The sequence below is a fragment of the Cryptomeria japonica genome, chromosome 11 (assembly GCF_030272615.1).
Source record: "Cryptomeria japonica chromosome 11, Sugi_1.0, whole genome shotgun sequence".
NCBI classification, from domain to species: domain Eukaryota; kingdom Viridiplantae; phylum Streptophyta; class Pinopsida; order Cupressales; family Cupressaceae; genus Cryptomeria; species Cryptomeria japonica.
The window spans coordinates 155,561,277-155,582,845 of NC_081415.1; the positions used below are offsets into that span (position 1 = coordinate 155,561,277).

Below are 21,569 nucleotides of genomic sequence, written 5' to 3' on the forward strand. Positions count from 1 at the left end.
ATGTTCCCACCGTGGTTTTTCCCTTAACTGGGTTTTCCACGTATAAATTCGGTGTTGTGGATGTTTGCCTTATGTGTTTACATCTTTCTTTTATTGGTTACCATTAGATGGTTGAAGAATCAAATTGACAATTTTAAAGATTGTAGAACACTTATTCACCCCCTCTCAGTGTTCCTTGATTCCAACATCCTCATCTACATTTCAGAGAAATAACAAACCTAATGATGTAAGGATATCACCTATTAATGGGTCTTTGCCTGTCAGCGATTTATGTTTTTGGGGAGGGGCTCCCTATTTATAGCCCTAGCTAGTTTGGGTTAGTCTAAAAATCTTGATCCATTAAGAAAAACTCTTTTACAAATAAAAGAAATAGTTTATTTAAAAATAAAATATATTATGTATTATATTCATATTTAAAAATTTCTAATATAAAATATAAAATATAAAATATAATATATAATAATAATAATATAATTTATATATAATAATAAGTAGAATAATTATATTATATACACTTTATCTATATTATATAAAATATGTATTATATATTATATTATAATTATGTGAAATAATTATTTATTGTTGTTCGGTAATAGATATAATTTTATTGAAATATAGAGTATGTAATTACATGGCTGAAACAATTTTTTTTGTAAATCATCTAAACCATACATGCGAACATCCCACCATATCTCCGAACACTAAACACCTAGACCCAGACATTGAACCGGAAATTCAAAACTTGTACCAAAGCATCCTTCTTTTCACCCAACTCCAACCCCCATTCCATCACCATGGTGACTACATCAACATTCGTGCGGTATTTGTGCATGGTCTTCAAAAAAGCACAAACACCTCGTCTCCAAACTTGAAAATGCATTTGATCCATTAAGTAGTGACATCGCCTACAAACGCTAGCTGTTTCTTGGATATGTAAAGCGTAAAAGTTGCTTCCATTCTCATCGAACAAAAAATGGGCCCAACCATCTTTAAATAATACTCCATCACCTTCCCTATATCATCGCCAATAATTTATAATAATACATATAATCATAATATTATTTTAAAATAAATATAATTCAGTTATATTATATTAAAAAAAGAAGAAGAGTAATGAAATATTTCATATGAGTTAGGAGTATATTGCCGTCCATGTTTATATGAAACGATGTGGGGAGGGCACTAGGTGTGTAGTCATCGTCTGTGTGGGGTCACACTTAGTAGAGTGTTGGTGGGGTTAAGAAAACATCTATTTATTTTGTCCCTAAAATGGGGCCACTCTCTTTGTAATGTTCTATAAGCAATATCTCTCCTTAGTAATGTTTTATTTGCATTCTATTTACTAGGAATCCACAACAAACGACAAGCAAAAAAGGAAAAAAAAACAGTTAACAAAATTTAGTGCTTCAAGCATAAAAAGGATATTTTTTTTGAGAATGAGAAAATGTTTCACATTTTTGGGGAGCAGAAAGATGTTTCAATCTAAGATAGGTTCTCATTAAAATGTTGAAAGACAAATCTACAATAAAAGCCTATTGACTAATTAATTAATTTAATTTATTAATCTAAATATCTTTAGAAGATGCATGTTTCTTTTTGGTGTTTCTCATCAAATTGTGTGTGTGTTTTTTGCATCAAGCACTCTTCCAGAGAGTTTTAGTCCTCAACCCTAGAATTGATCACCATGTCTCCATCCTCCTCTTAAGGATGTCTAGCTTCGGAAGGACCATCCCAACAAAATAGATTTTCTATGAGTGTTGAATTCCAGCCAAAAAGAAGTACCTATAGCTTTGTACTAGTTGGCCCAATCCATTATTTTAAAATATAAAAAATAACTTACATTGAACTTTAATTAATTAATTTTTTTAACAATTTAATTGTAAAATATTATCCCAAACATTAATCTACATGTCTGTTATTATATCCATTCCCCTCTCCTCCACACAAATAACGAACACATTGTAGTGTTTACCTAAGCTTCTATTTTAGAAGTATGGAGAAAGCCAAACCGAAAAGAAAAACGGGAAAGAAAAAAGGCAACGTAAGACAAAGATACTGTTTAATCTTTTGAGGAAATGTGGATAATAATAGGATTCCCTTCAAGAATCATAATAGAATCATGGTACTCGAATTAATCCACTTAAGAAATCACTTCATTCAAACCTAAAAAGGGCGGAATGTTTAGGGTAGGATTTATGTCGTCAACCACAAAATCCCGCGCCAGGTTTATCTTTCTGCAAAAGCCCTGAATGAATAGTTTACAGGTGCAGCAGAGGAAATTAAAGCTGCGTCAAGAAGAGTTTAGCCGTCGTTTCACAAAACAAAGAGACGGCGGGTTTATTTAAAACGGGGAAGGTGGCCGACCTCATGGCAATGGGCGTCAGTACGCAGGGCAATTTCATGCCCTCTCTGGCTTTGTCTGTGCCTGCAAGCCACGTCCTTCGGTTTACGTCTACTCCAACATTTTACTTGTAAGTCAAAACATTTTTTTTTTATTCTTCTTACCGTTTTTCTGTCTCCATATCGGCTTTTTTGTTTCTGTTTTTGGTGTTCTGTTCCTATTTTTCTGCTGTGTCATGATATTAGCTGCACTTAGGCATGTATTTACAGTCATAGCCCCAGTTCCGTGTAGTGACATTGGGCTCAGTTGCATTCATTGCACTGCCATTATATATGATGACGATGCAGGCACATTTATGATAGATTGTTGGTGGTAACCCATGTACTCCTTATCAAGGTATTAGGCGAATCTTTGACAGATATTTAGAGTCATTAGTTGAGCCCGCTCGTGTAATTATACTAGCAGAGCTTTACATATATTTTCGCAACGCCGCCATTTTTTGTTTTGAATCAGCGTTTAGAGTGAGCTACAATGTTGGATTACAAATTGCAAACTGTGTTAACGAGAATTATTGTGCAAATGACTTACCACGGAAGCGTTAGACCCACAAGAGATGCATATTTACTGTTGTATTGTCTGCTCGCCTATATATTTGAATCTAGGTTCAAAATGTGTCTACAGTGATAATCACTTGCTTGCTATATTTCAGAGATATTTGCAATTCTACAGTCATAAGTACTCCCGACCCAGATAATGATATAGTAGGCAGAAGAAGACAGATATTTTCAGAATACTTCTCTGTTAGTGCAGTTTTTGTTTTTAATTTCACAGTTTGAGTCACTACTTCAGTCTAGCTCACTTGAACTGTCTGATTAAAAACAACAAACACCGTTACCCAGATGTATTGTGAAAGTGTCTTCCTGCGGAAACCTCTGATCTAAAACACACAGTTATATTCAATCATAGTGACTGCCCGCCTGTATGATTGAAATTAGACACAAAATTTGTTTGCAGTGACAACTCCTGGCCAGCATGGAATGGCATGAGACACAATTTATAGATATATACAGTCACAAGTACTCCCTGCTAGCATAGTGATCGTAGGCAAAGTTACACATTTATTTCCATGATATGTTTGTAAAATTGTGCTTGATGATATTAATCTGGCATGTTGAGTGAGCTGGCTTGTGAAAATGTCTTACTGCAGAAACCATTGATTCAAAATACATAGGTATTTACAGTCATAATGACTGCTCTTTTATATGATTGAAATCAGGCTCAATATGTATTTACAATTTTACAGTTATAGCCCCTGTCTGCTATGTAATGGCATTAAGCACGATTTTATAGATATTTATTTTCATAAGTACAATCCCACCTATATTAGATGTTTCCACAATACTTGTAAAAATACCTTATTTGTTGTTATTAATCCAACACCTTGAGTGAGCTACCTCAGCCTAGCTCACTTGAAATGTTGGATTAAAAACAGCAAAAATATTTAACTACAAGTGTTGTGAAAAAGCCTTTAGAAGGAAACCTTAAATTCAAAATACAGAGATATTTACATTCATCATTACTGTCTGCCTATCTGTTGAAAGTATGTGCAAAATCTATTGGCAGTCAGAATCTTGCTCACTGTATAATGTATCAGGCAGAATCTCTGAGATATTTATACTATAGTCATAAGTGTTCCTTCCCTATGTAATGATGGTAAGCATAACTATATAGATGTTTTATGTTATGTTTGACTTTGAATAACTGCATTTGTAAGTTTTATTCTGACATTCCAAGTTTATCGTGAAAATCTCCTACGCTGCAAATCTTTGATCTAAAACACAGACATCTACAGTTAAAATGGCAGTCCATATAAACAATTTGATAATACAAAATTTATATACACTTCTAACCCCTGTCCTGCCAGCCATGACTTTAGGACACAATTTAACAGATGTTTACAATCAAAGTGCTGCTTGCATATACAATGAAATTGAGCAGAATTACACAGATGCTTACAGTGATAACTTGCATCCACTTTAAAATGGTACAAGGTAGAGTATTAAATATTAATAAATCCTAACACCTATGTGATGATAGTACATACAATTTTGCAGGTTCTTACTGTCATAATTTGGCACATAACTTATACATTAAAGAAATTTTCACAGATATTTATACTCATATGTGCTGCCTGCCTATATAATGATATTAAGCAGAAGTAGACATATATTTTCACCATACTTTTGAATTACTGTGATTGTTGTTTATAGTATGACATTTTGAGTGCATACCTAACTTAATATTGGAAAATTGGTTTAGAACATGACGAACACACTTATCCAGAATTGTTGGACAAATGTATTCTTTTTGAAACCTCAGATCCAAAATACACAGATATTTACAGTTACAATGACCGGCATTCTATATGATGGAACTAGTCACAATTTCTCTTTACAGTGATAACTACTGCCCTTCCGATGATATATTAGATGCAAAATGTATTAACAGTGATAACCCCTGCTTGTCGTATAATGGTATTAGGCACAATTCATTTTAAATTTTTAATTAAGCAAATATTTAGATTTATAAGCAATTGCCCACATAAATAACAAATTCAGGCACAATGACACAAATGCTTAAAGCCATAACCTGCATCTGCTATAGGATAATATTGGGTGCAGCTCTTAATAATTTAATGGTCATAAGCCGTCCCTGGTATATGAATATATTAGGCACAATGAGACACATATTTATAGTTACAATTTGGTACACAAGATTATTGTTTGTATGTCATTAGAATTTATCATGTCTTATATTGCTGATTTACATGGCTGCAGTTGCAGGCAAGGTACTAGACTTTGGTCTTCTTCTTTACAGTGTCATTCTTTAACTGCACAAAATAGTCATTTTTTAATGGCTGAAGACAAGAAAGTAGCAGTGAACGGTCCTCCTTTGATGTCTGGAGAAGCAAAAATTACAAATATTAAACGCTCTTTTGTGGCTGAAACAGAGAAGGCATCAAATAGACACCATGTAATTGCTGGAGTTATAAAAGTTGCATCAAATTGTAACTCATTAGTGGACAGAGCTGCAAAAGATTCATTAAATGGCCAGCAGTTACCGGCAGGAAGTAGAAACTGTGAAGAAGTCAAGAGAGAATCAAATGGCAATAAAATGGTTGCAATTAATGGACATCGTCAAGGCAATTCGCAGCAAAAGAAATATTTAAGAAATACCAATCTGAGCCCGATGTATGTGAGTAAGGGTGGTGCTTATTCTCAGGTGCTTAATAGGGGATCAGAATATGGAATTTTATCACCTGAGCTTGTTCAGTGTAATGGCTTGGAAGGTACGGTTTTTTGTCCTGGAAAGACTGAGAATAATTATACAAGCAGTAGTTTGGAAAAGGAGTATATGCGGGGGTCATTACAGGCAGGAGATGGAAACTATGAAGAAGCCAAAAGAAAATCAAATGGCAATAAAATGGTTGCAATTAATGGACATCGTCAAGGCAATTTGTTGCCTAAGAGACAAATAAGAACTAGCCATCTGGGCCAGGGGAAATATGTGAAGGAGGGCGTTGCTTATTCTCAGGTGAGTAATAGGGGTTTAGAATATGGAATTTCATCACCTGACTGTTCTCAGCATAATGGCTTGGAAGGTAGGGTTTTATCTCCTGTAAAGACTGAATGTGATGATATTGGGCGGAGGACTTGGTCATTACGAGCTAGTGATGCAACTGTGACTACAGTATCTAGTTTACCAGAGAAGAATTATTCAAGCCATCAGAATTCTTTAACCCAGAAGGTTAATTCCCGCCCTACTGCCAAAAAGGTAAAATTCTGAACGCTGGGGAACGAAAGCCACTTTTTTATGGGCTATTTTTTCATCAATTGGTTAGTTAAAACTCTAAAACTAGGTTTTAGTAAACTTGTTCATCCAATTAGCAAAACTCTTGTAAAACTTCTAATTTTTTTATTTCGAATGTGTGTAAAGTTATTGAATTACCAGTAAGTTGTAACATGAATATAGACTATATAGTTATATTTGCCTAACCAACTAATACAGCATTCTTCAAATGTGAATCTTTGAAACTAAATACAGAGTGTAGAAGATGGGTGCACCGATTTGTTTCCAACATTTTAATAGTCATTAAAATCATGTGCAGGGATTTGCTGCAACAAACAAGGTGAATACCCTTAGCCCTTTTGAAAAAGAAACTGAGATGTATAGGACAATGAGCAGAAATGCCGCTAGAATTCAGAGTGTAGAAACATCAAAAACGTACCCTGCTTCTGGATCTGCAGATACTTCATCTCAGCATGATATGTTGCATACAATCCCTGCTTCTGACATTAAAGAAATTTCTTATGTAAGTAAAACAGGATACAAAGATCAAAAGGCCAGTTCAGAAAAGAATTCATTACAAGAGCCGGAGCTAGAATGTACACTTGTTGATACAGATGGTTTTCATTTGTCATTAGGTAGGCAGGTTGTTGATAAAGAAAAGATTGGACATAATACAGACAACATGAGTCCTGGAATTATAAATCATGCCACTTGCCATTTTGGGAGTGATGTTCAACTGCAACCTGAGAATCTTATTTCAGAAAGAGAGGGCGAGAACAGAAAGGGAAAGAGAAGCCTTAGTAATATAGTAGAGGACAACAAAGAAGGAATGCCAACTAATGACAAGTTCATCTGGTCCCACAATATCGAAATGGATGATCTCAAGGCCACTTCTGGAATTGATAATGAGTTTGTTGAAACAAAGATTGAGAAACTGCCTTCAGAATTAAAAGATGATAATTGGAAGGAAGGAGGCTCCTGGGGCATAAGGGCAGAAAATGAGGATACCTTTGTAATGAATAACAACTTTACCAGTCCCAGTAACAGCGAAGTTTCTGCTTCTAATCAGGTGTTCACTGGGGTCAGTGATTGCAAAGGTACTGAGGTCGAAGACAAGTTGGATCGTTTGTACAAACAAATTTTCATTGTTGACAATGTGAAGGATGCAAAGATGGTTGTAGGCAAGCTTATGGGAGAGTACAGGAATCTGGTTCACGCATGTGATACAGAGGTGAGTTGAGTTGCCTTTCATTTCTTTGTTGTATTTTATAAGTATACAAATTCATGGACATTGGTACTATTATGAGTGCATTTTTGATGCATTACCTAGTTTTTTCCATCTTCTTTTCAGAAATAAACTAAGGACTGGGATGTGCTAATATGATTTAGTTGTTGGTTCATCCATGGTAGCAAAAATTTTACTTGGGAAAAGCCCAACAAAAACTCAAGAATTGAGAAATATTAGAAAACAGAAAATTAAACATACTTTATTTATTATTAAATGCCATGTATAGTTTTCTAGACCATGTCACCGGGTTCTCCTTTTTTGGGTCTCTTTGCTGTACTGAGCAGGTGCAGAATTTGGTGTGTTTGGGATGGCTAGGGCATGGCTCTGCAACCCTGGGTACCCTGTAGGTACATCCCAGACATACCCAAAGGGTATCTGGGGCATATCTGGAGGACCTGCAATTGTCCAAACTTTAAAAAAAGCAAATGAAAATGTGGAGAGCACAAGACATCAAAATGCACGATGGTGAATGAATATGCATTTGCATAAAAACTAAATGTAGATTGGATTAAAATATAATACATGACAGTAATAAGGTTTGTGGGAAAATACGTAAGAAGTGCTGGAAGTGTGGAAGACTATGATCTGATTTTATGTGAATGAAGATAATCAATTTGTGTGAACCAGACCCTATAAGTAATTGTCTATGAAGTATGCAGAGAACAAATTGCAGCCAGCATAAATTTTAGAAATATGATTTAAAAGAATAGAAAAACCACATATATTACTGCCAAGATATCTTTTTCACTTGAATCATTAGATCAGTATGATTATTTCCCCAAATTTATTAAGCTCAAAGTTATTGGCAATGGAACTTGTCATGCCCCAATTTTGTATTAATAAAACAAAACCATACACATCCTAAGGTGATAATGTATAGGCCAACCTGACAACAGTAGTATTTAATATTTCTTTTAAATCAACCGTTTGAAAGGTAAATTGGATTAATTGTGTCATGAAGTAATAAACAGGTATTTGTAGTGGCAGATCAGATCTGATATAATTAAATAGATCACTAATGTATGCAGCGATGACCATTAAGATTGAACAAGTAATTTACATGGAGATTTGCCTATTAAGAACAGCGATTACTAAGTTCGATAATTAACAGCAGCGATGTGAATGTTAAAATGTTAATTGTTAGTCTCAAGAGGTATGATTTATCTAAAGGGAAAGGTGTGATCAAGGAAAGGTTGTATCCATCACCAAACAAAAGGGTGCAACCATTCAACCATTCAAATATATATTTAATAAGAATCACATACTCATTAGGGATGATGGGAAATATTCATCACAACAGATATAAGTTTAAAACTACAGAAGACCAATATATATTATTGATCAGATCAGAACAGAATTGTTATTAAGTTACAGGCAGTAACCAGTAACATCCTTGTTCTTGGTGGTATGCATTGGGATGTCTTAATATATGAAGCCTGATAATGTTCTTATGCAGAATTTAATAGTAATATTAATATAGACTGCAATATGTATGACAGTCATACTTTATTAAATATGCATTCATATTACATAAAAGATTTATATAGTACAGAGTAAGGATTATATATATATATATATATAGAACAAAATATAAATATTATGGATAAGATTATAAATAAATTACTTTGATTATTTATATATGTGTGTATGTCTTATCTCGTAATCAATCAAAGGAATGAATGGAGGAAGTAAGTTAGGGAATTGCAGTTTACTGGTTCTCCCAAGCTAAGTAGGTCACCCCAAGGGATGGAATTGTCATATGGGACGTTCCTGCCTCTGGAGGGCCAAGAGGCGAGTTGTCATAGTGGGATGCTGTGTGCTCTTGGGCTTAGTAGGTCACCCCAAGGGATGGAATTGTCATATGGGACGTTCCTGCCTCTGGAGGGCCAAGGGGTGAGTTGTCATAGGATGCTGTGCGCTCTTGGGCTTAGTTGGGTTGAGCAGTTTACAGGCGCCCTCTCAAGGCTTTCCTACCAAACTAAACTATGATTGGTTATAGGTAGAAAGAGATGTTTATCATTCTTTGTAATATATGTGCTATTAATCCATGCATTTATTCGTCAATTCGTAAGTTTATTGAATGACTAGATTAAGTCACTCTCATAATTTAAAAAAGTGATAAGAGTATATTGTGGAATTACTAATTTAGGACAAAATTCAGGTAATCCCTAGTTGAGGACATTACAGAACTATATATATTAACAATAAAATCAGATACATATAATTGTCTTAAATTAATAAAGCTCAAAGTTATTACTTATTAGCAATATAATTACATAGTAGGAGGGAGATGCTTTCCTACCCTTTGGGATGTGTCTCAGATATTGGAACGTGTCGCCTATACAGGAAACAGGTACAGAGACTACTCCAAAAACAGGGAATCCCTTGGCGGTGTCTCTAGGCATCTTAGCTCTAAAAAAGCCCTGAAATAAGCTTAAATGCTGAACAACAAAATGCCTCTTTGTTTCTGTGATTTGCAGCTGCTGATGGATTTCCGTTAGGATTCTGTAGACATCTTTGTTTCCATGATTTTTCTTGGTAGTTGAGATGCCTTCCATTACTTGTGTCTCGACTTTTTGAAGCTTTCTATTAGGTGTGATATTCAGGACTATTGCTTTCTTCTGAATACTCTGCCTCCATATGCTGCATTTAAGTTTTAAAATTTTTAAATGTAAAATGTATAAAGAAACAATAAGCAACCATGTCTAAGACTCTTGGATATGCAACCATTCTCTGTACTTCATCACCAAAACCTCCAAACAGCCAATTGTTTGCAAAATACTAAAGTTGAATTACAAGATCATGATAAGGTTAGTTAATTGTAAACTGTGTTAACTGTTAAGTATGTTGTTGGTTCTGGTAGGAATCTTGATTTGGATTCACGAAATTGGCATAGTTTTGACTTTTTTTTTTGTATAGACAAACCCAAAATGAACCCAACATTAAAATAAGCATGAATTAAGATTCAAATATCACTCTCACACACACACAAATTACAATCTATGAAGAGGAGGACATGCTCAGGGCTTTCTCAGCTTCATCACACACACACACACACACACACAGTACATTCTATGTAACACACACACACACACACAGTACATTCTATGTAACACACACACACACACAGTACATTCTATGTAACACACACACACACAAACACACAAAGTACAATCTATGACACACACGCACACACACACACACACACACAAGTACAATCTATGAAACACACACACACACACACACACACAAGTACAATCTATGAAACACACATACACAAAGTACAATCAGCTTCATTAGATACATCATGCCCTCAACCATCCCGTAAATACTATCTACTTTTTTTGGAGAAAAAAGGTCACCATATTGACTGATAAACCTTCCAAATGTGCCCATCTATTTGTGTTTCAATCCTTTATGATACAGAATAACTGAATAAGGGCCCGGCCAAGCTATTTGTGTTTCAATCCTTTATGATACAGAATAAGTGAATAAGGGCCCGGCCAGAAATTTTGTTCTCCTTAACTGTGGTAGCATCAAATATTCCAGCTATGCAGTCTACTTCAGTATTAACCTCCATCTCCGCTATTTCTTCTAGAACAACCCTTTTATTAGTGTCCACAACTCTGTTGGTCGCTATTTCTCCTTATGTCTTCCTTCTCATTACTTGCACAATGTTCTGCCATCTTTCAGATGAGAGCAATTTCACATCTCCTCTCCTGTCCTATGATCTGGTCATCCTTTGATTTGTCCAAACACCTGCAAACTACACCAAAGATCTTTGGACTTGCATTCGCCATGCCACCCAGCTTGAAGTCGTGACTATAAATAAGAGAGAACTTGTCCAAAAAATCTAGAAAAAATCCGTTTCCCTGACAATCTATCTAAACCTTATTGTTTTGTGAAAAGCAACGAACTTTACAGGCTAGCCTTTGTCAGCACGAACAGGCTAGGACACTTCAAGGTGGATGGTCAGAGTTAATCATTTCATCGAGGCCTAGCTAAAGAGAAGCGTTACCTTCGACATCTCTTGTACTCCTTAGAAAACTCCATATATATATATATATATATATATATAGTGTATATGGCGAATTTAATGTCGATTTTTTTATCCTTGCCGAACTTCATCCGAATCTTATTGTAGCTGAACTTGAACTCAAATTTGAACCTTGTGACATAGTGTGTAATATGTATATATAGTTGAACACTTCCGGATGCTAAGAGGTGGGTGCGGGGGGTTGAATCAGCATATATTAAAATAATAAAATCTAATTATTCATTAATCATTTATTCCAATTATCACACGTGCAAAAGTAAACAATTGAAAATATAAAGACTAATCTCACAATAATACAAAGATTTTTACGTGGAAAACCCAATGTGGGAAAAGCCACGGTGAGAACTATCTCACTATATGTAAAATAATTACAAAGTTTTAGGCTCTTGGCCAAGGAAGCTCACTGCTCTCGATTTAGACTTGCAGGCTAAGGCAAACAACCTTAGGGCAAGATATAATGGACTTGCAAAACACCAAAGCTCACTTCTTTAGGGCAAGATACATTAGATTTGATTACAATAAATTATTATTGCTAAACTGAAGAGATGTGCATCCTTTGAAATGTTGATTACAGTTCATTGTTTTAAACATCTGAAACTAACTTCATTACGGCTCATTTGCAAATGTGCATCTTTGCTTACACAACACACCATACACCACTTCTTGTTCAATTACCTTCCTCCAAAAGATCTCATCCATTATATATATCATCCGCACAAAGAGATACATCAATTAGGTTGGCCTAATTAGATGTAACGTGTAGAGTAGTAATAGTCAGCCCCAAATACATTCTCCAAAGCAATGCGGATGGGAAACAACACACGTGAAGCAACACACCATGTCGGCACACCTTCCTATCAATCCCAAATCATTGCCTTCAACTCTGCATGCTACCACACAGATCAAAACCACTCAAGTCGGCTTCGGAAGATAGAATTGATAATGCAATCTAACCAAAGATAATCAAAATATGATGCAGACCCCCCCAACACCTGCGGATGCACGACATAGCATCACCTGATACCAATAATGCTATATTAGAGAACTGCAACACTAAATCTTCAGAAGGCAGAGAAATACAAAGCATTCCTGCTAACAGGTACATTGTTTCTGCATGACCAACACTCAGACCATCACTAATTCAATTGTAGAACAAATAGGATCATTAAACCTGAGATCTAACATTCTTTTGCATCCGCCAACATCATTTTACAACTGCAAGCAAAGACGAATCAATGCGGCACAATGCGGACCAGAATACTGAACCCTGTCAGACAGACTATTCATTGGAATAGTCACACTTAGTCATAATTTGCTGCAGACACCTAGATGCTTCTTCAATGCTCTGGAATAGATTTGAGTCAACCAAATATATTGTCTACAAACACCACCATCATATATATATATAATATTTTTTATTGTTAATTTTTTGTGCCCATAATCTTCTTTGGAAACTAAGAGACTTGGAGCAATCATCTAGCAATTCGAGATGATCTCTTGGTGCATACTCATACACTGCACTTGTACCTGACAAATTAGTCTTTCAAATTAAGGCAGTTACAAACAGTTAATTGTCAAAGCTTTTCCTCAATTGGTGCAATTCTAAACAGTTAATTGACTGTATGTCCACATTTATCACAGTCCTAACTAACTAGAAGTAAGTACAATTTCAACTGTGCTACTTCTTTGTTGGCACTTTCACTAAATAGTGGCTTTTAGAGAAATAGATCCCATGTGCCACAAGTGTTTAAAGGCATGTTGCAAAAGTATTAAAGACATTAGTGGGACAAGATACCATTTACTTGAAATTACTAAATGACAATGTTTCTCCAAGTGTCAGGCAAGAGTAGATGGGACAAGAACTTTTTGAGGACGAGAAATGCTTTTTGGATTTTGGGGATAGTTGTGAGATTGCTATTAAAAAAAAATAATATAAAATAATATTTGGATTAAAAAACAAATATGTTTAAAATAACTTAAACAAACTAAGGGAAGCTGAAATTTTACAAAAGAAGCACTAAGTAATAAAATATGATGTGTTTATTAAAGAATATTGTTATAATGGTCATTTAAGTCATTTAGTTTGTTTTTAGTAACTTTCCTTTATTTCTTTAGTTCACGATCGTTTTTCGTTATGGAAAGATCTTTTGTAATTTCTTATTTAAGGAGTCTTTCGCTCCTTTGTATTATATCGATTATCTACATTGTTTTCTGTGCTTATCGTTTTATGGTATCAGAACAAGGATTCGCAAAACCTAGGAATCGGTGTAGGTAATTATTGTATGGATCTGTACAAATCAGTTTTTGAAAGTTCTGAAGCCTTCTCCTTGCTAGTGTGAGAAGCCATACTATCTTGGTTTGAAGGATTTGGCAAATACGTTTTGGGGGTTTGGAGGATTTAGCAATATATTTTGGGGCCATCTTTGCACAAGGGTTATATCAGCATATAAGAATAGACTGTGAGAAGATAAGGCAACAGTTTTGAAGAACCGTTGGATCAGCTAAGGAAGTTTGCGTTGGTGGCTGAGTGAGGTGGTTGCTTGGCTAGCTGTTGATGTGTCTTTTGTACACGACCAAACACAGAATAAAATACCTAAAGGTACCTTATCCTCTCTTGAACAAAGTTTCCCGACTGTTGAAGATCTCGCCGAAGGATCAGTCAGAGTAACTCCAAGGTTTTGATATGTAGGTTCTCTACGTGTGGATAAGCTCTTTGCGGTACGATGTGATTTTGCTGGAATCACAAGGGGACTTACTTTCGACGACCTGAACGTCTGATTTGCTTTGGATATTACTGGAATGTGGAATTTCACCGGCCCTTGATTTTGAAAAAAGGAAAAAAGGAAAAGGGTTGGAATGGGATCTATTTCTAACACTAAGAATGTCAATCTTCACAAGATTAGTGCGATCTTCTGAGGAAAGCTTTATGATGTTTAGATCACTGCTACAAGCATGGACACCGTCAGGTTGGTGCATATCAATGAAGAAGCGATAATTTAAGTTAAGCTTAAGCTGAATGATTCCAGTTGACTATGCAAGGCAAGTCTGCAATCAACAAACCGCTATAGTATGGATATACGAATTTCATTGTTGATCATACAAATTTCTTCCATTCACCTAATAACATGAAATCAAATTTGAGAAGTATAGAGACCATGCAAATTGTTGAATCGACCCATAGAATTCACCATTTCTTCAATGAAGTTTACAAGTCTTTTGCAACAATATCTTGGCAACAATCTTTGCCTTCTCTTTCTATTCTACTCTAACTATTTCCTACTCTCTGACTATTCACTATTAGCTCACTATTAACTTTTACAAATGAGGAGCCAAGGCAATATGTAGAGAGCCCCTTTACAAATTGACGGCTTTGATTGACTTAGAATCAACGGCTAGGATTATAGGATAGAAACCCTAATTAGGGTTTGTTACAACAAACTTTCTTAGCCAATTAGAAAATTACATTCCCGTAGCAAGGACCAATAAGAAGTAGGGGTAGGTACACCGAAGTTTGTGCCCCCTCCAATAAATCAGGTACATTGAATCTGGTCATGCTGAGGTGGAGCAATCCGACCGGAGAAATGATGACTGGGATGCCACCTTGCCTAATGCTTGTGACTCGGTCGATCCTCCTCTGTCTTTGATATGATGAATGATGTACTTCTTTTGCTTGACCAGGCTTCCTTATTGTCAAGTCTTCCTTCTCCAGTAGCATATCTCGCCTTGAAGTGCTGGCAAAGCCTTTCTTTGTCATCTTGTGGTAGAATGAGGTCTTGAGGCTAACTTGAACTCCTTGAACACCCCTAGTCTTCCAACGCTTCAAAGCACCTTGAATCCTCCCTTTTTGCATGTGGAACGTCCTTGATGATGATGAACTGGAAGAGGTCGTCCTTGTCTTGGCTTGGTCTTCTTCCATCTGCAAAACAAACCAAAAGGTGATTAAGGACACATAATGAATTCATTCTAACATAGCATTTCTTACCTTAAATCATCAACAAGAAGATATTAAAATGAAGTTTGCTCAAGATTCTCCCCAGGGACAGACCCTATCAGAATTTCGCTCTAGACCCTTTGGAAGGGTCAGGTGCGAAATTTTGATAAAGTTGCTCAATCAGACCTCATTTTCAACATTACTCCACCAAGATCAAGTCCTTCACCTCCAAAATTGCCAAGGAATAGGTTTTGCTCAAGGACCTAGGCAAAATATTAGACCACAGGGGAATTTCGCTCTCGACCCTCTGGAAGGGTCAGGAGCGAATTTTGACGAAGTTTTAGACTTGATCCTTCATTTTCTTCATTCCAATTCACCTCACAAGGCAAGAATACCTCGCTCCACCTTCAACCACGCCATAGGAATCAATGTTTTGGCTTCACACAAGGAGAAAATAGGTGTTTTGAGGAATTTCGCTCTGGACCCTTTGGAAGGGTCAGGAGCGAAATTTGCATTTTAGGTTGATTTCTTTTACTTAGCTCCATTCTTCTCACTTTGTTCTACCTTGACTCTCTATTTGGATCCTTCTCCCATGTATGCAACACTTTGCTTGACCTCAAAATGGCTTGCTAGTAGAAATTCGCTAAAAATCATGGCCAGGGACAGGACATATTTAGGATTTCGCTCTGGACCCTTTGGAAGGGTCAGGAGTGAAATCCTTGTCTTAGCTCAAAATCTTCATTTTTGGTGGCCATAATCCATTCAAGGGCAATCCTAGGGGCATCTCTCAACTTATCTCACCTTGATCAAGGGTTGTTTTGACACAAATTTTGGAAGATAGAATAGGTTTTAGGATTTTCGCTCTGGACCCTTTGGAAGGGTCAGGAGCGAAATCCTTGCTCTTGAGCTCATTTCTTCATTCTTTTAACTCCAAACCACCTCAAAAGGCAAGGACACGTCACTCCACACCTATCTATGCCGTAAAAACCAAGGATTTGACCATCTCCAAGGGAAAATAGGTGTCCTTCAAGAATTTCGCTCTCGACCCTTTGGAAGGGTCAGGAGCAAAATTCTAGTTTTAGCTCAATTCCTTCACGTTTGGTGATCATAAGCAACTCAAAGCCATGCCTAAGGACATCTTCAATCTTGATCCACACTTGGCTAGACATAAAATTGAGAGGAAAAGGTAGATTTTAGGAATTTCGCTTTGGACCCTTTGGAAGGGTCAGGAGCGAAATTTAAGATTGAGGCTCGATTCTTCATTCCCTTCGTCCTCATTCACTTCCTAAGGCAAAACATGTTGATTTACTTCCAAATACTCCCAAGGAACTAAGATCTTGGTCCAAACAAGGAAGAAATGGGTGTGTTCTTGGAATTTCGCTCTGGACCCTTTGGAAGGGTCAGGAGCGAAATTTGCATTTTAGGACAAATTCTATCATGTCTCTCACTTCAACTCACCTCAAAGGTCAAAGAAACGCTGCTCCATTCTTCCCTAAGCCATAAAAACCAAAAGTTTGACTTGATTTGCAAGGGAAATAGGTGATCTTAGGAATTTCGCTATGGACCCTTTGGAAGGGTCAGGAGCGAAATCCTAGTTTTTGCTCAATTCTTTCAAATTTATTGATCACTAGCAACTCAACGTCATTCCTAAGGACATATCCAATCCTATCTCACCCTGACCCACACTTGACTTGGCACAAAATTGGGAGAAAAGAGTGGTTTTGTGGAATTTTGCTCTGGACCCTTTGGAAGGGTCAGGAGCGAAATTCCTACTCTAGGCTTGACTCTTCATCTTTTCAACTCCAATCTTCTCTGGAAGGCAAAAATACATCACTCTCCACCCAAGGAACAAGGTTTGTAGCCTAAGCAAGGGAGCAAATGAGGTTTATAATGAATTTTGCTCTGAACCCTTTGGAAGGGTCAGGAGTGAATTTCATCCTTTAGGCAAAATCTTCATCTTCCAATGCTTTCAACCACCTCTCAAGGCAAGAACACATCAATCCACCTTCCAACATGCCTTAGAAACCAACACTTGGCCCAAACTAGGAAGGAAATGAGAGTTATATGGGGATTTTCGCTCTGGAACCTTTAGGGCACATAAGTGTCATATTGTTGACAAGGAGTCCAAGAAAACTATTGAGTTGGCATCAAAGATCATCGGTTGAATTGATTGGTTGATACTAGAGAGTTTGATGAGCATGCATTGGCTGCAAAGAGTTCATCTATCAATACTCTTTGGCATCAACATTATGGGCATCTCAACCTAACTTATCTCTCTCAGTTGGCTCAAGAGAATTTGGTAGAAGGCTTACTTGAGATTCAACAGCAGACACCCAGTGTATGCGGAACTTGCCAAGTAGGAAGCATCATTGAACTCCATTTCCAAAAGGATAAGCTCAGAGAGCCTCAAAGGTCCTTTAGCTGGTTCATGCAGATGTTTGTGGACCAATGAATACTGCATCGGTCATTGGTGTCAGGGATTTTCTCTTGTTTGTTGATGATTTTAGTAGGAAAATGTGGGTGTTTTTCCTCAAAGCAAAATCAAATGTGTTTAATGAATTTCAGAAGTTTAAAGGCTTAGTTGAAAAAGAGTCAGAATGTCCAATCATCTCTCCTAAGTCAGATAATGGGAGTGAGTTATGTTCCAATGAATTCATTGACTTCTATTCTAAACGCTATATCAAGTGTTAGCTTACTACACCCTATATCCCTCAATAGAATGGTGTTGTTGAGAGGAGGAACCATACTATTAGGGAAATGGCCCGATGTATGTTGGAGAACAATAATGTTTCAAATAAGTTTTGATTTGAGGCAGTTTACACTACAATAAAGATGACCCTAGAGGAAGCTTGGTCTGGGAGGAAACCGAGAATCAACCATCTTAAGGTTTTTAGTTCCATTGTATATGTTTGGATTCCAAAAGGCAAACTTTGATGCTTATAGGATGCAGTGACAATCATAAGGCCTATTTGCTGATTAATGTGGACATTGATAATCTAACATTCAATAGGGATGTTGTATTTGATGAAGAAGGTGGGCCTTTTCAGCTCTCTTCTAACGTCAAGAGTCTTGAAGATTAGCCTTTGTAGGCTAAAGATTTGGGTGTTCGGCTTCCATTAGCTCCACTCGAAGGAGGGGAATTTGATGATTCCAACCTTGTGGAATCACCTAGAAAAATATGCATACTATCAGATTTTCCTTAGGACAATCGGGATCAACATCTAGATGATTTCATTCCAAACAGCCCAAGTTATTGTGATCATCTTGACTTGAAGAAGACACATCTACCCTACAACCTAAGTGGTTGGAAAAGCTCAATTGTGATGTTCGGGATAATGAATTGGTAGAGGATAGATCATCCAGAGGCAAGAGCAAGTAGAGTACAATGAACTTTGCTCCTATGGCCAACATTTAGAATGTGTATGAGCCCCAAGATTATTCAGAGGCGAAAGGTAAACTTGAATGGGAAAAGTCTATGGAATCTTAGCAACATAGTCTTTTGAAGAACAATACATAGGTTATTTTAGATCTTCCACTAAGGAAGAAACCCAATGGGTGTACAAAGTCAATTACAAAGCTGATGGGACCCTTAACAAATACAAAGCACACTTGGTGGCTAAAGGATTTTCGAAGTGAGAAGGCATAGACTATGAGGAGACCTTTGCTCTTAAAACAAAGATGAGCACCATCTGTCTTGTTCTAGCCATTGCAACATAGTTTGGCTAGAAAGTCTATCCAAATGGACATGGAGAGTGCCTTGCTCAATGGAGATTCGGAGGAAGTAGTATGCATGATGCAACCTCAAGATTTTTAGGTTTCAGGAAAAGAGCATTAGCTATGCAGATTGGTGAAGGGTCTTTATGGCCTAAAGCAAGCCCCTGTACGTAAAGATTGACATGTGTTTGGATGCATAGGGCTTTTAAAGAAATCCTTCAGATCCCAATTTACACGTCAAAAGCATTGGGAGTGACATCATTCTTCTTGCTATCTATGTGGATGATATTATCATTACTGGTAGTGGGGCACATTTGCTCAAGTGAATGAAATTGAATTTGTGTTAGGCTTTCGATATGATACATTTAGGCTATTTGCATTATTGTCTAGGTGTAGAAGTTTGGCAGACAGGTGGTAGTATTTTCATTTCTTAGACTAAATATGTCGGGAGTTTACGAGACAAGTTCAAAATGACAGATTGCAAAATCTTGTCTATACCTATGGAGAAAGGGTTGAAACATTCAGCCAAATCAGACTCAAAGGTAATCAATGAGTCAGCTTTCAGACAACTAGTGGGCATCCTTATCTATCTTACAACCACTAGATTTGTGTTATGCTACGAGTTACATTTCTCATTTCATGATATTCCCTAAGGAAGTACATTGGGTTTTAGCAAAGTAGGTATTGAGATATGTGAAAGAGACACTTGACTTTCGCATTTTGTAGAGCAGAAGGAAAGATCCTAGGTTGGTTGGGTCCACAAATTCAAATTGGGTAGGTTTTGTTAATGATAGGAAGTCTACTTTTGGATATGGTTTTAGTCTTGGTACGAGTGCAGTCACATGGACTAGTAAGAAGCAACAAGTAGTAGCTCTTTCCTCGATAGACGCAGAGTAGTGGGGAATCGTCAAAGTAGCATGTGAGTTAGTATGTCTTCGGAGGATGCTTTTTAACATAAAAAAGTCTCAATCAGGGCCATCACCCTTGTTTTGTAGCAACTAAGGGGTGCTAAAGCTTGCCAAAAATCCAAATTTCCATGAGCGTACGAAGTATGTTGTAATGTCCAAAACCCAAAATTTAATATTGCTCTAAGATCTACAAATTAGATTCACAAATGGTATACAAAATTTTATTGAAAACGCCAAAACTAGCTAGCTAGTCTTGAACATAAGAGGCCAATTTAAATGAAGCCTTAGAGAATGCATTGAAACTGATTTTTTCTGATATGAGCATCATATAATGGGCTGAAACTGATCTATTTCATCAGCAACATAATATCTTCAGACTCCATTTTTTAAGCAAAACCAATAATAACTATTACAACTGAATACCACCAATGCCATTGTAAACACTGCAAACTGATTTTGTTTGATTTCCAAATGGAAAGTACATAGCATATGATCTTGTTCAAGATTGATAACAGCGACAAACGCCTCAGAACAAATATAGAATGACTGCAGCAACATTAATAAGCCCTGGACACAAACAATGGAAAACTGCTCAAACTGCTGAAATCTTGAAGCTCCCATGCAACCTTTGGATGAAGTTGCTCTATGTGAACAATGGGGTTTCATCCACTAGCCACCTGAAACTCATGTGTTTCCGTCCACAAGCCTCCAATCTCCAACAGGTTTCCGTCAATTGAAGAATTTTGCAGAACATGAAGTTCATACAATGAGAAATTAAGAAGTAGAAATGTATGCTTTGTATTTATCTTGTCCTTGGCTAATTTGGTGGGAAAATAATTAATTTAAAACATTATAAATTCCCATTCCACTCATGCTTTCCAAATTTGCTCTAGGTGGGAAAATCATTAATTAGAAATATTTTAATTTCCCATTCTACTCTTGCCAAATATTCTTTTGGTGGGAAAGTCATTAATTAGAAATATTTCAATTTCCTTGTCCACTCTTACTTGCCAAATTTTTTCTCGGTGGGAAATTCATTAATTAGAAATATTTCAATTCCCACTCCATTCTAGGAGGAAAAGTCATTAATTAGAAATATTTTAAACTTTCCATTATGGTATAAATTCAAACACCAAGTGTTTCCAAATATTTTAATTTAATATTTAAATGTCCTTTTGATATTAAAAATATTTGGACATTCATAAATATTATACTAATTATTTTCCCTAAGCTTGTCCGATTAACCCATGGAAGAACAAAATGGGTTAATATTGACCAAAATCCAAGTTAACAAAGGGGACGTGACAAGTCCTCCCTCATGATATGTCAAACCTTGATCCTGTTGTTATGTGGTGCAACATCTTTTGCCAAGGAACACCATGCCAATTTGAAGACTCTGATTTTTTTGTACCAACGCCATGAATCAAACAACAATAACCATGAATTCTGAGCTCTTGGATGTGTAAATATTTGATGCATTC

General features: G+C 36.5%; 1 protein-coding gene across 3 annotated transcripts in view; it reads left to right on the forward strand.

The window, feature by feature from the left end:
* Positions 1–1,997: 1,997 nt before the first annotated feature.
* The window catches only part of LOC131066095 (DNA polymerase I B, chloroplastic/mitochondrial), a 153,233-nt gene continuing 133,661 nt past the window's right edge, over positions 1,998–21,569 (forward strand). Inside the window, exons 1-3 of one of the 3 annotated variants that reach the window (XM_058000805.2) lie at positions 1,998–2,471; positions 5,179–6,175; positions 6,510–7,421. In XM_058000805.2, coding sequence (XP_057856788.2) covers positions 2,368–2,471; positions 5,179–6,175; positions 6,510–7,421 — 2,013 coding nt within the window. In that variant the 5' untranslated portion in view covers positions 1,998–2,367. The remainder of the gene's footprint in view (positions 2,472–5,178; positions 6,176–6,509; positions 7,422–21,569) is intronic. The other 2 variants (XM_058000803.2, XM_058000804.2) reach the window with 2 other exon arrangements.